Below are 14,786 nucleotides of genomic sequence, written 5' to 3' on the forward strand. Positions count from 1 at the left end.
AATTACCTAGTTTATAAAGTTTTACCATTTTCTTATGAAATTACGTAGATTAAAAAAAAAATAGCATCCTGAAACCACATACATGATAATTATGTAAAATCTATTTTGTATTTGTGAAATCAAGGAATATTAAACAGGGGTGAATAAGAAACCCAGTATCATCCCTGTCCTGATTCTCAGATGTCTCTTAACCCTAGTTATAGTAACAGAGGAAGGCAGAGTCTTAGGGGGCAAATAATAAAGGCTATCAGTATTAAAGTAACTGTAGATATTGCAAAGTGGGTAGTTCTGGGTGACTGTAAAAATCTGTAAGAAGAGGAAGCCGGTAGACTGTGGCTGTATGAACTCACTGAGGGTCAGCTCTGCAGTAAGTAGCAGAGGCTTATAAGACAGATTCCAAAGTGAGCCTGAGCTGAGGAGGTTTCTTACTGTCCAGTAGTTCTAAATTTTTGGTCGAAAAATGGTGTTTTTCTTTTCAAGGTATTCAAGGTGTTCAAAGAACGTGTGGATGTGGCATTGTGGGACATGGTTTAGTGGTCATGGTGGTGTTGGGTTGATGGTTGGACTTGATGACCTGATAGGTCTTTTCCAACCTTAGTGATTCTGTGATTCTGGGGCATACACATACACCACATCCACCCCCACCCCCTTTCAGGGTAGGATGGTAAATGCTGTGTCTGCCATTCATGAGATTGTAGGGTTTCCAGAAGTCTTACGATAAGGATTACCTGTTAGGCAAATAATGTAAATTGCCAGGTTTTGGAGAGAGATGTTAATAGGAAGAGTGTAAGCTGATACAATAAGAAATGAAATATTAGGCAGAAGGATGGAGATGGGTAGCTATGAGCACCTTCTTTAGGAATTCTTGAGTCACTTGTTCAATATCATTTTAGATGTCTGAATATGGTCTCTCAGCTTTGTGCTTTTAAGAGAGTTTTCTGTGGTTGACGAGATCATTTTATGAATATAGTTGAGAGTGAAGCAAGAAACATTGTCCTGCTGTTAACACGCAATCCTGTTCTTTCTCAGTCCAGACATGCATTTTCTAGATGCTCAGGAGTATTTTGCATGCTGAAAAAAGAAGTTTCTATGTATTTGGTCTGCAACAATTCCATAGGTTTAAGAACTTCAGTGGCAAATTTTTAGATTGGAAAAGCTCAATAGTGAGTTCCTAATCAGAAGATTGTCTGCAGAATTCTGCTGTACCTAAGAGTGATTTCATTATGTTTAGAAAAGGACATCTTAACTGCAACAGTGTAATTCACTTGTATCTGTAAAAATGAGAATTGACCCTATGTTGAAAGAGGGGCAGTAGTTCATAGAAATTTTTTTTCCTGACAAAAATTGTCTCACCTTGGAATGACCAGTCTTGGATGAAGAGTAAAGGTGCAAATGACAGTGCAGCCTTTAGTGTTGTGAGGTTTTGTTGTGTTTTTTTTTAATACTATTAATGTGCTGCATGACACAAGTGACTTTCTTTTCACTTTTTAATAAACCAGATAATATCATCCTATAATTAGAATCATAGCACTGATGAAGCATAGCCTATGTTTCAGACAGGGACTTCTGTAAAATTTTTGTTGCTCAGCGGATTCACTTGCTCTTTTTTTTCTTCTTAATCTAGAATGAAGTTTGTAATTTGAGGGGTTTGCACTCATTTCTTAGAAATTTAATTTAAGGGAGAAGTTGTTTGCAGTTCCATAATACACTTTTTAGGTAAGATACTCTATTTCTACAGCATGGAACTCAGGATAAATGTCTGCTCACCGGTGACTCGCTCAGGGATTAGAAAGTATGATAGGGTTCAGATTTATGGTTCATGTTCTACTGCTTTAGAACAAGTAGGTTGTTTCAGTTTTTCAGAAGTCTTGCTTTCACAGTTTGGTTTCTAGCCTCTTATATTCGAGATTTGTCTTAGAGATGTGTTTGATTAGGGATGTTTCATGTGGGCTCTGGCAAAAAAAATGCTCTCTTGAATCCTGTTTTTCTGCCTGTTCTTCAATCCTTTTCAGCACAGCTTGAGTGCTTTTGGAGTAGAAGTTTAATCTAGATGCAAGGGAGCTGAAATAAACTTTCACAGGTAACTAACTAACCATAAGATGAGCTAGATGAGTTAAATACTGAAATTGTGCATCAATAACAGTTTCTACTTGTCTAACTTTCATGAGGAGGAAAGGGATGTTTAGCTCCTGTAGAAGGGATCCCTCCATGATTCATTGTTACGCATTTTCAGCACAACACTGAGAATTTTAGCATTTCATCTTAAAGAAGTTAAGTAGAAGCAGAATACTGTTACCCTAGAAGGAAAGGCTGGATCAGGAGTAGGATTGGGCACTTCAGACACTTTTTAGGAAGAGGACTGTAGTGTCATCTTTGTTCTTCTGGAAGGGTAATGTGACCTTCCTTACAATGAAGGCCTGATCTTGAATCACATAAACGTGAAATATGCTTCAGCAGTCCATGCTTTCCATGTACTTGTTTTTAATTGTAACATGAGCCTGGCACATTAAAGCAGCCATTTCAACCTTTACTGTGGGAAGTTGCTAAACTTCATTGAAGAATGGAAAAGTTAGAAAAGAAAACAATTAGCAAACATCAGCATCCTAAGGAAAACTGGTAGAATATCATGGAGCAAAGACTCCTTTCTTTAATATAAGAACTTTTCCCTGTGTTAAATGGAGGTGCTAGAATTTTCTGGGCAAGTTTCTTTACGAGCAGTGACATTAATGGAGCCTGGTTTCCTGTGCCTCCCAATCTTCCCCCTCCTCTGACCCAGGGCTTTATCGGGTCTGAATGAGTGAACACCTTCAGATGTCTTTTCTCCCTTTTTTCAGTGCTGCTCACCTCTGTTCCACTGTCTCTTTTTGGCTGGGGAACAGGGCTGTGCATACTCTGACTATGTAGAATTAGGAGCAAGAAGAAAGGCTTGGGCTGTATGCATTTTTGCTATACTTGAATAGCAGTAGGGCTTTTTTTTCCCTCTTTCATTTATTTTCTTTCCTTTTTAGGTCTTCTGTTGCTTCGCTATTTCTGTATTTTTTAAACTGTTGATGTTTTATAAACTTGCTAGCAGTACCTTAACTGCTATAGGGAAATGCATATTTCGGCTCTTTTTTTAATGGATATGCTCATGTGGGTACTCCTATATTTTTTTAACAGCTACACTGAAAAAGTTCTCCCTTTTAATTTCCCAGTATAAATCCTTAGCATTGTATTTAATGTTCTTTCCAAATTTTTATTTTATCCGTATCCCCTGTATAATTTATTGCAATAGTTACTAATTTTTTTAAGAAATGATAGATTACAAGAAGTTCTCAGTTTCCTAAATCTTGCATAAAATGGTGCTGTTGACTTAAGTATTTGAAATATGCTGTAACCTTTAAAATTGGGATAGGTACTGCTTGAGTAAAAAAACCCCCAAAATTTCCTTTTATTTAAGTGTCATGCATTACAAAACTGTTTCATTGTGTGTGTGTTTTCCTATTTGGGAAAGCAAAGTCATTCCCGTGTTCAAAAGCTAATTATGCCTTTCTGTTGAAAAGTCATTAATAATACCTGGGAGAAGGTGAATCTAGAAGGAGTATTTGGGGTAGGAGGTTATTTTATGTTACTATGAACACCCTTTATAGCGTAATTACAGGATGTGGTTGAAATATGCTTAGTCTTAACATTCTCAAACTTACATTGTTAGACTACAGTCATATCCTTCGGTTTGTACCAAATTTTTTTTGGGGGGTGAGGAGTTGTATTCTTAAGTCATGAAAGACTTAGCCTGATTGACTAGATTTTTAAGTTATTTTATTCGTCTAAGTTGCATGTGAACATTTATGCATATTGCATGTTGATAGTGTAAGGATGATGAATGTTCTCCTAGGTTTTTTTTTCTACTCTGGGTATCTAAATAAATCACAGTTTATAGCAGCAAAATTATAAGCTGGCTTCAGAAGTGGTTCCAGTGGTGAGGGGTACCTTATGGGCATGATACAGTATATATCAGTTAGGCATTTAAAAATACAAGGTTGTGAGTCTCCATAGACAGATGAGTGCAAAGGTGTGTTCTTAAGAACAGAAAGCTCTGTGTGCATATTGTTCTTACTTCACTTAAACGTAAGGACTTTTGTGACATTATGGAAATGAATATGCAGGACAGGCATTGAAGGGTGATAAGATTTAGGGACATCGTTTATCCATGGTACTTGCAGGAAATGAACCTGCACATAAAGTATTTATTGTTCTTACTGTCTTAATCTGTTTAGTGTTTGTTTAGTGTTTGTAGTTTTTCAAAGCAGAGGTTGTCTTCTTTTGTTGTTTGGAAAATACATACTGTATAGAAATCATTCTTAAACCTTAAGAAAGAAGCACTTGAAAAATCACTATCTTGGTGTTACTGCAGTGAATCATTATTTAAAATTCTTCATTTTTGGATAGGGCCTAGTGTAATGTTCTTGTAAGAATGTAAAGCCTGTTTGTGTTCTAGTCTGATCTGGCCTGTTAACCGAAGGGCAAGATGAATCAACCAGAACTTTTAGTGGGGAAGAGGGATGCAGGAATGGTTATCTGAGAAATTCGTTGCTAAGTAGAGATAATATTCTACTGAACAGAGCTGTTCTTAGAGCTGTTTTCCAGGTTAGTCTTGGTCTTAGATGTTGAATAAAATGTAAGCTTTTTTTTTTGCTTGCTTTTGTTTCTCTAGTTACTGAATGAAAGGGCATGTGAAATTGATTTCTCTTTGTATGTCCCTCTGCACCAGTTCTTTAGAAATTACAGGACATTAGGGAGCATGGTAAATGAGCTACATGATTAAATTTTCAAATCTTAGAACAGCTTTGTCGAGGATGAAAATACCAAAATTTCAAATAATTTCTTTTGTTATAGGTTTTCTTTAAAATATTGCTTGATTTACATTTGTAAGATTAATAATAAATACACTTTTGGGTTGACATTTCATAAAACAAAATTATAATCTTAAGGAATGCATTACCCACAACAGTGTACTTATTGTGGCAGTGTTACTTTTATTAAACCATTTATCATTTTAATGTTGTGTATTGTGACTCTTAAGGTTTTCTATCTTTTTCGTCAAAGAAAATGCAACAAAACAAATTCAACATTGATTTTTCTTTCCTACAGCATTATCTGCATACCAGAGGTACTACAGTTTACAATCTGACTACTGGAAGGTCTGTATATGCTGCTTTTTTTTTAACTTACTGTTGTAAATGATTGAATTTCTAAAATAGATTAATTTCAATACAAGTTTGGAGTATCTACCTGCATTTACTTTTTGGCATATTAATTGCGTCTTAATGGAAATGTTCACCTATATGTACAATTTATTATAAATCTAAGTGGAAATAAATCTTAATAACTTGACACATTTTAGATTTTTTAAAAAATTATTATCCATTACTTCAGATATTCTTTTGTAAGCATAGATACTTGGGTACGTGTGAGAATTGAGAAAATCATAACCATTTGAAAGCTGCTGCCCAGGTGTTGGACTTGTACTAGGAAAAATGTTCTCAGGTTGCTTTTTATTTCCATAGATGCCAAATTGTTTAAAGTCCCTTTCAGTATTTTAGATAATATTCTTAGGTAAAACAGGAAAAAATCCTGTTAGTATAGCTGTCTTATCTGTAATTCCATGTAGAGGTATTAGGACTTTAAATGAATAAAATTAAAAAATTTCTTATAGCGATATTGTCAAAAATAGTTAGCATTGTTATATTGTCATATGAAATAATTTGAAGCTCATGATTGAGACAGAGGTGCAGGAAAGCGCATAACACAGTAGATACTTGCGTGGGCTTAAGCAGCTGTTTTCCTTGAAATACGCACTTATGCACACTTTTAAATAGGGAGGGCTCACTCTGGAAAGGCATCAATACTATGTATATACCGGCATTAGAGAAACAAGATTTTCTGTGTTCTTTGCATTTTATAGGGGCTGTAAGTATCTTCTGAAGAATCCTGTGACAAACAACTACTCCCGCTTGGGAGGGTGGAAAGGGAGAAAGGCAGGGCAAATGAAGGGTAGAAGAGTGAACTGAAATAAGTGTCTTCTGGCATACGGAAGGAGAGGTCCAATTTGATGGTCCTAGGAAAATTGTTCCTATTGTCTTGTAAAGCCCCAGCTCCAGTACAAGTACCATTTTTGCACCAAGCCATTTTGGAGTTGAAGTAGTTTTTTCAGAAATAACCCCTGTAGTTTAAAACTTACAACAATAAAAGCATTTATCTATTCTTACTTCTTACATGCTCTTGGAGACTTAGTTTAAAGATTGCTGTAAATGAGTGTTTAAATCAATTGATTAATTAAACATCTATTTCAATAGTTTCTGTTGTTTGTACTCTTCCCATGTTAAGCATTTCAGAATAGTTTGTGACTTGAATTATTTTTTCTGGCTTTTGTTCTAATGGCTCATTATTAGAAGAAGCAATAGATGATTAGTAAAGTATTTTCCCTGCATTTTCAGAGAATTCAGGGTGAAGTGTAAATGATTATACGTATTTCCATAGGCGTAGAGTGTTTCAGCGTGGCTCAGAATATTATCTGCAATTAAAATAAATGCAAACTCTGATTGTTTTGCAGTTCCATTTCAAGAGCATGGATGGCAGTAAAATGTGTGATCTGTGCTTGACTTACTGAAAGCAGTTTCTGTTTGTATGCAATATGCTGGTATTCTAACATACCTGTTTCTTGTGTATTTCTCAAAAGTTTTACCATGCAGAAATTTCTTCAAACAATTCCAGTTGCAAGCATGAGAGCATTGTTTGGAGTTGACAAAAGAGCACTTTGACTTCAACAAAGAAAAAAAAACCCATAAAAACTCATAATTTTTCTTCAGGTTGGCCTCACCTGGGAGGAGTACTATGCTACTTGATCTCATTATGAGCTTCGTTATAAACGTGTAGTCCAAAGTGAGGTTTTTTCCATAATAATTTTGGAGATTTTCTTATATTTGTATGCATGAAAAAGAGCCTGAAAGAGTCCAAAAACATTTTTCAGTTAAAAACTTTTTTGCTGAAACTGATAAAAATCACAGGTGAACCATATTTCATCTTATTAATGGATGGTGAAGCTAGTCTGGAGTTGGGAGTGGGAAGCTGCCTGGATTGGGTCTAGAGAAAGGTCTTCCCACCCCAACTGAGAGGATTTCTTGTTTCTTGTTATCCTTAATGCCTTGTATCTATAAGAAACCATTTAGTCAAGAATATTAAGTTTGTGGTGTATTTTTGGTCAGCCTTTATATCTGTTTTGTTATACTTTGTAATTAACTTTTTTTGAGAGAGATACAAATGGCTAAAAAAAAAAAAGCAGTCACATTTCCTTGTTTTACTGTTGTGGGCTTTTTTAATAGTGGTTTTTTTTTCCTTTTTTGTAAATCCTTACAGGGTTAGATGTCATCAATTAAGTTGTGATGGTAAAGCAAGGAAGAGAGAGAAGGGTGTGAAGAGAGGGTGGTATTTATGAGCTATGAGGAGAGCTGTGTCAGAGTACTGAGAAATTGATGGAGAGTGCTGAATCACATGAAGGTTATTACATGAGGCAGGTTTGAAACCAGACAGGAACAGCCTTATAAACTTAGGCAGCATATCTGAAATTACTTACTGTGGTGCAGTGCAGATTTACGTGGTTGAAATAATTGTCCTGTGTCTTATTTGTTTTATAAATAGAAAACTTCTAAAAGGATTGTGAGAGATTTTAGGTTGCTTTGGATATAGTTTGGCCTCCTTATGTAGTATTTTTAGTCTCTGCTACGTTGGGTTTTCACTGTTGCGTGGGGTTGGTAATTGAGCATTATTTTCATGGATTGTTTATTATATGATAATCATTCTGCAATTAATTTATTTTTTTCCTTTCATGACGAAAATTTTTTTTTTTTCCATAGATTTTTCTGATGGTCTGAATTTTTTACTAGGTTGTTTTCTGTCAGAATTTGGTGTATGGCTTGTTTTGTTGGTAATGCAGTAAACATTGTATTGATCCTATGGAACAAATAAAGAAAGAAAAAATACTTTAGAAAATACGTTCTGAATATAGAATCATAGAATCGTTTAGGTTGGAAGAGACCTTAAGACCATCGAATCCAGCCGGTAACCTAACACCGTCAAGTCCACCACTAAACCATGTCCCTGAGAGCCTCATCCACAATTCTTTTAAATACCTCCAGGGATGGTGACTCAACCACCTCCCTGGGCAGCCTGTTCCAGTGTCTGACAACCATTTCAGTGAAGAGATTTTTCCTAATATCCAATCTAAACCTCCCCTGGCACAACTGGAGGTCATTTCCTCTTGTCCTATCACTTGTCACTTGGGAGAAGAGACCTGCACCCACCTCTCTGCAACCCCCTTTCAGGTAGTTGTAGAGAGCAGTAAGGTCTCCCCTCAGCCTCCTCTTCTCCAGGCTGAACAAGCACAGTTCTCTCAGCTGCTCCTTGTAAGACTTGTGGTCTATATATGTTAGAGTGACAGAAGTGAAGGCGAAAGGTTAGGAAAATGCTGGATTTTGCTTTTTGCAAGATCAATACTCCCTCCATTCTGATAAGAAATTACTTCCTTTCAAAGAAGTAATACCTGTACAGATAGTTCTGAAAGAGCTGGATTGCATTATGCTGCATATTCCTAAATAGACCACTTTGTGAAGTAATATCTTTTGGCACCCACAGATCAACGTAAAATGTCCTACAAAATTACTGAGTTTCTGCAATTTTTGTTCTACACAGGCACTGTGGTACCTTAACTCTGCATATAAAAAAAAAAATTTTACTTGAAATCTTACAAAGTAAATATCTCAACTTCAATAAAAGCTGAGATAACTTAATAGAGTTCTTGCATTCAAGTAGTTTTCTCAATGTTTCTTCTTCTTATGTGCCTATGCTAAAATAAATCTCCCTTCTGTGCAATGTACTTCATTCTGATTTCTTTTTAAAACTCCCCTGTGTCAACATGTTGGGGGAGGTGAGGAGGACTGTGGGGGATGAACGGATGGGAAGGGCAGTTCAGGAGAGGGAGACAACAGCTAGAACTGCAGTTTGTAGATTTTGATGCTACCGAGAAAATAAAGATATCAAGTGTAAGCGTCTGCCATGGTTATCGGTTTTGACATATTCTGAGGAGGCAGGATTAGAAGCTCAGCAAGGAGTAAGATATTCCTGATTCTATCCAAATATGATGGCAGATATCTGGCGCCTGGAAAAACTTATTTTAATCATCTCATGTGGTTGTATTATAATGCAGTTGATCATACTGAACTCTTACATAATGTGTGGGTTTGGGTAGGGCTGTCCTAACAGAAATTTCAGTATGTGAGTCAGTTGAGTGTGTGTAAGTGTAAAACATCTGGATCTGTTGCATTGACATGGTTGTCCAGGGCAGGGGAGACCTAGAAACCTTCCTCCACAGATATGGGGCTGCAAGAGGTTTCAGTGCTTGCTAGAGTGATTCCTGGGAGGGTTTTGCAGAAGAGCCTGGTTTACTTTGACATGACATTGCTACTGCAGCCCTTACGTGGTTTGATAATCTTGATTAAAGTATATTTGTGGCCAGTGAGTTAGAAATTGTGTGCCTCTAGTTTTTTTGCAACACAGAATTTGAATAAATAAAACTTTTTGGTACAGGTATATTAGGTAGCAGCGAGCTCCCATATGCTGATTCTCTGCAGTGTTTCCGTGAGCCATCTATTATTATCTCTGTGGTTGGGGAATGAATATGTAGCTTTCCAGGGAGGCTTTTAGTCAAATCCAGGGGTTTGTGGACAAGTTATGAGGAGCATGAGGACAGCACTGCCATTGTACCTTATTCTGAGTGTGTTAATTCATCAAAGAGAAGTACCCTGTCTGTCTTCAAGGATTTTTATAAAAAGCTGTGTTTCATTGGAGTAACAGAGGGTACACGGATACTTAAATGTTTCTATCTTTATGTAAGTTGGAGGATTGCCAGGGCACAGTATTTAGAAATGCACCTAAGTGAACCTTCAAATGATGGAAGTTGCTGTGAAAATGAGTTACTCCGGTATCAAGGAAGAGTGTTTAACATGGACTAGGATGCTAGAACTTAGCTTGAGGATGCCTTAAAAAGAAAAGAAACCTCAATTTATTCAGTTGTACTCAACTGCAGTATCTCTTTATAGAGAAGTTCTTGGAGTGGCTCAGTCAGAAAATCTGAATGTTCCTTGAAATGTTTGAGGAGCACTTAATTAGTGAGTTAAATCCTCCAACATGAATTCAGAGATAGACTTCTTGTTAGCTGTTGACTTTGTCTGGAAGGTTGCCTAGAAGAAAAGTAAATCTGCCAGGCATTCTTTATCATTGTTATGAAAATGGTCCTCATCACTTTTCTTTTTAATAAAGATTTCATTTATGTGGTCAGGGTGAAAACATCAAATAAGTTTAGTAGACTCCAAGGGGGATTTTCAAAGACCTACTTCTGTGTTCCACTAGATTTTAAAAATATCTGTGTGCAGATATGTTACAAACTGAATTTACAGTTGCAAGGCTATACTGTAGAAGATGGAATGGTCTAGTTTAAAAAAAATTAAATGGGTGGGGGGCAGAAACTCCTTAGTTGTTTTGCAGCAAGGTAAGGTATAGGTCTATAGGTCTAGTTCTGGAAGGCAGCTATTTGGTACTCCCTGCTCATGTTTACTGGACATTAGAACCACTGTCTGAGTTCCAACATTTACCTCAGACCTTCTTCATATTTGTCTCTTAAAATAAATTATTCTTAGAAATTTAATTTTGGGTATATGATTGCAAATAACAGCATTTCCTTCCACTTTTCTTAGATGGTCTTTATAAAACTGAGGACAATCCAAAACCATGCAGAGGTATTAAAAGACAAAAAAACCCTAAAATTCTCTTTAGAAAGCTCAGGAAAATGCAACTGTGTATGTGTGCGCTAGTCATGGAAGAAGGATGTGATCTTAGTCTATGCTGAATTGTTGGTTTGTTACAGAACCCGATTTTATAATGTTCCTTGTTATGTAGACCAAAAGTTTAGTTTAGTAGCAGGTAATTCTTTACAGGGCTGTTTTATGATTAAACCTATGTAGAAAAGTTACTAGGAGTATGCTCAACCTTATGGCTAAAACACTTTTAATTAGTAGTAAGGCTTTTTTTTTCCCAAAGAACTAAAGTAACAAAAGACCATGAGTGTTTGTTTTTAAATGTGACCTGTTTCTTGTTTTAATATTTTTATGCAGCTTCTTTTCATCTCTCTGCCTTTTCTGTTTTGATAGGACGAACATATTTTTTGGTATGTTTTCTTAATGATATAAAATAGGAAAACAATTTAAAAAAATGCTTTGATTTTGTATGTTTTGCTGTCTCTTTTTCTCCAGACTGTAAGTCTGTTCCCCCTTTTTAAAGAGTTGGACAAAAAGCAATTACTAGACGTACTGATAAGAGCAAATAAGAGAACATTTTACACTTTAGAGGATCTAAGACAGCAATTTTCCACTTCATTGACTCACAACTGTTTTATTTTCTGCAGTAACCTCAAAATACCAAGTAGTGTTTTTAGACAGAATTCATCAAAACTTCCATTATTTTTATAATTAGATATAAATGCTTAGTTTAATTGAAACAGTACAGTGGTAGAGGATCAGTAGAAATTGCTGGAGCAGAGACCTTACTGAAACGAAAGTTGGAGAAGGCAGTTGGATGATTTGTGAATGCTGCTTTTTATTCAAGCTCTTAGTTTTTTGGAACTTTTTTTAAGAGAATGAATAGCCCATATAAGGAGACAGATATCCCCGAAAGAGTCCTCAGAGAACAGAATTCTACAATGACACAAAAAGCTTTTAATATAAATTATTGTCACGAAGCAACACAGGGCATGTACAGGAAAAGCAGAAAGACAGAAACAGTCCCTTTGATCAGAGGAGACTTAATCAGAGAAGCATTTAGAAGAAGACTTGATCAGGAAAGCAAGTTTCAAAAATCCTCAATGAAGGTGAAATATGCTGAGATTAAGGGCATTACAGAAGGAATTGGGTTCTATGGTAGGTGACCTAAAGATGGGTAGGGTGAAAATCTGCAATTCAGAATATATTTGCAAAATAAAATCAAAATGATAGGATAGGAATGGAATAAATAGAAATTTCAGAGAAAATGGAAAATCAGAAAGTGAAAAATAAAAACAGAAATTGAATAAAGATTCAGCAGCTCTGAAAGGCATTGAGAAGGGAGATATTATTATTATGTTCTATATGCGCTTTACTTCTGTCTGAATGGTCATCAACGCAGCACATGGGATTCTATACTGCCCCTCACTTTTGACTAAAACAACAGTTTTTAGATTGCACTCCTTTAACTAGAAGGATTTTGATGAAGATATTCTGGTCATGTTCTGAGAAGGTATGAAATATAACTGTTTCAAGACCTATTGTAGACTAAGAGGGAGAGAGAAGTATGGTATTATTATGTGTTATATAACAGCAAATACAAAATAGAGATAAGTTTGAAAGGAATGTCCTAGTTTTTAAATACTGAAGACAGTAGGTCATCATAGTGGAGATAAAAAGCATTTTTATGGGTTTTAATGGGATAAGCATTTTCAGGAGACTGTGTTGTGGAAAGCAATCTGGAAATACAGTCTGAGTCTGATACAGCATGGTAATATAGGATGGAAAGCTATTACGTCCAGAAAACAAAAATAAGAACAGGGGAGGGAGAAGGCTGGGGAGAGAAAAAACTGTAAGACAGCATGAGACTGAACAAATAATGTGAGGAAGAGGAAAGTGTGGCTAGAGGAAGAATCACAGGGAGTGGGGGAAGGAAAATTGTAGCCCTGCTGAGAAATTGAATGTAAAGAAAATGACAGAAGAGAAGTGAAAACATACTTCAAGGTGAAGAGCATGTGGGGACAAGGGAGGAAGGTATATCTAGAATAATACAGGAGTGGGTTGTGAGAGGTCTGAAATGAGACTTTTGCCAGCTTTCTCCCCAACAGCAATCTCTGTGTCATAAATTCACCAGGCATGGTGGGAGAAATTTAAAAAAAAAAATTAAAAAAATCCAAGGAAGACAGTAACTGTTCAGTTGAGGAGCACAGTAGCAGTCTCTATCAAAGGACCAGGATGTCTTCTGTTTTGATGAAACCAGAAGAAGGTAGAGTGTGAAGCACTAAGGAGCACTTGGGGAGCTAGATAAGTAGATAATAAAAATTCAGTATGTTTAGAGTGGAGGAAATTACAGTAATGGGGCTTCAGCTGATAAAAATGAACTTTCTGTCCTGAACTTGCTGGAGAGTCCATGGCAAGGGCAGGAGTGAGTTAAGGTGACAGAAACTCCTCTCTTGCTAATTAAAAAAATGAATATTTTAATGTGTATAGCTGTTACTGCAGCTGGTGATAATTTAACAATTTTCTATCACAAAAGAAAAGGTTTTACAGGAAATCGGGAACAAAGGATCTATCAATTGCAGAAAGTCTTTTACTGAACTGCTGATGAAAAATACCTGAGGACATATTTTCCATAATATTTAATTTTGGGGGGTAAGAGTGAGTAATTCTATTGGTGAAAACTTTTCACTGTGATCCTAAGATATACTGGCAAAACAAAAGGGGGGGAGGGCGGGGAAGCTGATACATCATCAAAGGTCATTTTAAAGAAAAATCAGTAAAAAAACTACAACAAAGCCCATAGCTAGCAATATTTGTTTGTCCAAAGATTTTTAAAGGTTATTAAGACATTCAGATTGTGAACTTGTCCCTTCATTGTCAAGATGGATAGAAACTGCATGTGAGAAGATATTTGAAAAGCTAGAAAAGTTGTTAAAAGAATAAGACCTAAGAGAAATTTGGACTATGAAGACTGCTAAACTGAAGGGCTAAATTTATGAATTGTGCACCATATAATCTCTTTTCTGTATCAGAATAGTTGGTAGCTTTGGTAACACTGTAAATGAGGTTATTCCAGCATCCTATAGGTGTGATCAGTTAGCATGATTACTCAGTGATGTTAAAAAATCGGGATTCTGACATGCAAACTATATTTATGAAGACTAACTGGAATTCTGCCTCTTAAGGGTAAAGAATTATGTGTACACTTCTAAAATATTTGAGAGAAAAATATTAATAAATAGAAACTCTGGAATGCTGGAAAGGTAATGTGATTGTGTTACCAATAACACTTGGTCATCTGTAAAGTACAGAAAAAAATAGAGCAAATGAATAACTGTATTTGGGTTTCAGAAAAAGATCTTTTAATATTGGATGCTAAAAATAAATGTTACTACTTGTAAATCAGTAAAGCAGACAAGTTGAAAGAAGTATACATTTTTTTCCTAAAACATGTTGTTAAATGAATGTCACCTAGAAAGATTAAGGAGAAAATGTGCTGTATTTCTTGCTGTTAATTAGAGTAAAGCACAACTGATCCCTAGTTCAGAAAAGAGAATACATTTATCCAGATATTCTTAAACAGTAATAAATCTTAAGAGCTACAGTTTTGGGTTTTGTGCATTCTGGGGGGCGTTCGCATGTCTAAGATTCTGTCACTCTGTTGGGTAAAACACAGAGAATTCTTAGGTAGTTTAATGACAGAGAAAGAAGCAGATGCTGTTTTTTACTATTGTTAATGCAGACAAATAATGCAGCATGTCCAATTTTGTGTACAGTAAAATTGTACAAGGTTCTAATAATTAACTCTCCTATTAGATGATTTATGTAATGAAATTATGACAGGAGGGCATATTCCCTCTCCTTGGAAGGAATCGAGTAGGTGTAAAATCCTAAAAATAACGAAAACTGACCAATTTAACTAATAAATTTTGACAACGT

The 14,786-nt window shown here is 35.8% G+C and overlaps 1 protein-coding gene across 10 annotated transcripts in view; it reads left to right on the forward strand.

The window, feature by feature from the left end:
- The window catches only part of KDM6A (lysine demethylase 6A), a 157,682-nt gene that overhangs the window by 40,933 nt on the left and 101,963 nt on the right, over window positions 1-14,786 (forward strand). For all 10 annotated transcript variants that reach the window (XM_059815342.1, XM_059815270.1, XM_059815286.1 and 7 more), the window contains exon 4: window positions 5,131-5,180. In XM_059815342.1, coding sequence (XP_059671325.1) covers window positions 5,131-5,180 — 50 coding nt within the window. The remainder of the gene's footprint in view (window positions 1-5,130; window positions 5,181-14,786) is intronic.

Source organism: Gavia stellata, chromosome 1, assembly GCF_030936135.1.
Source record: "Gavia stellata isolate bGavSte3 chromosome 1, bGavSte3.hap2, whole genome shotgun sequence".
Classification (NCBI taxonomy): domain Eukaryota; kingdom Metazoa; phylum Chordata; class Aves; order Gaviiformes; family Gaviidae; genus Gavia; species Gavia stellata.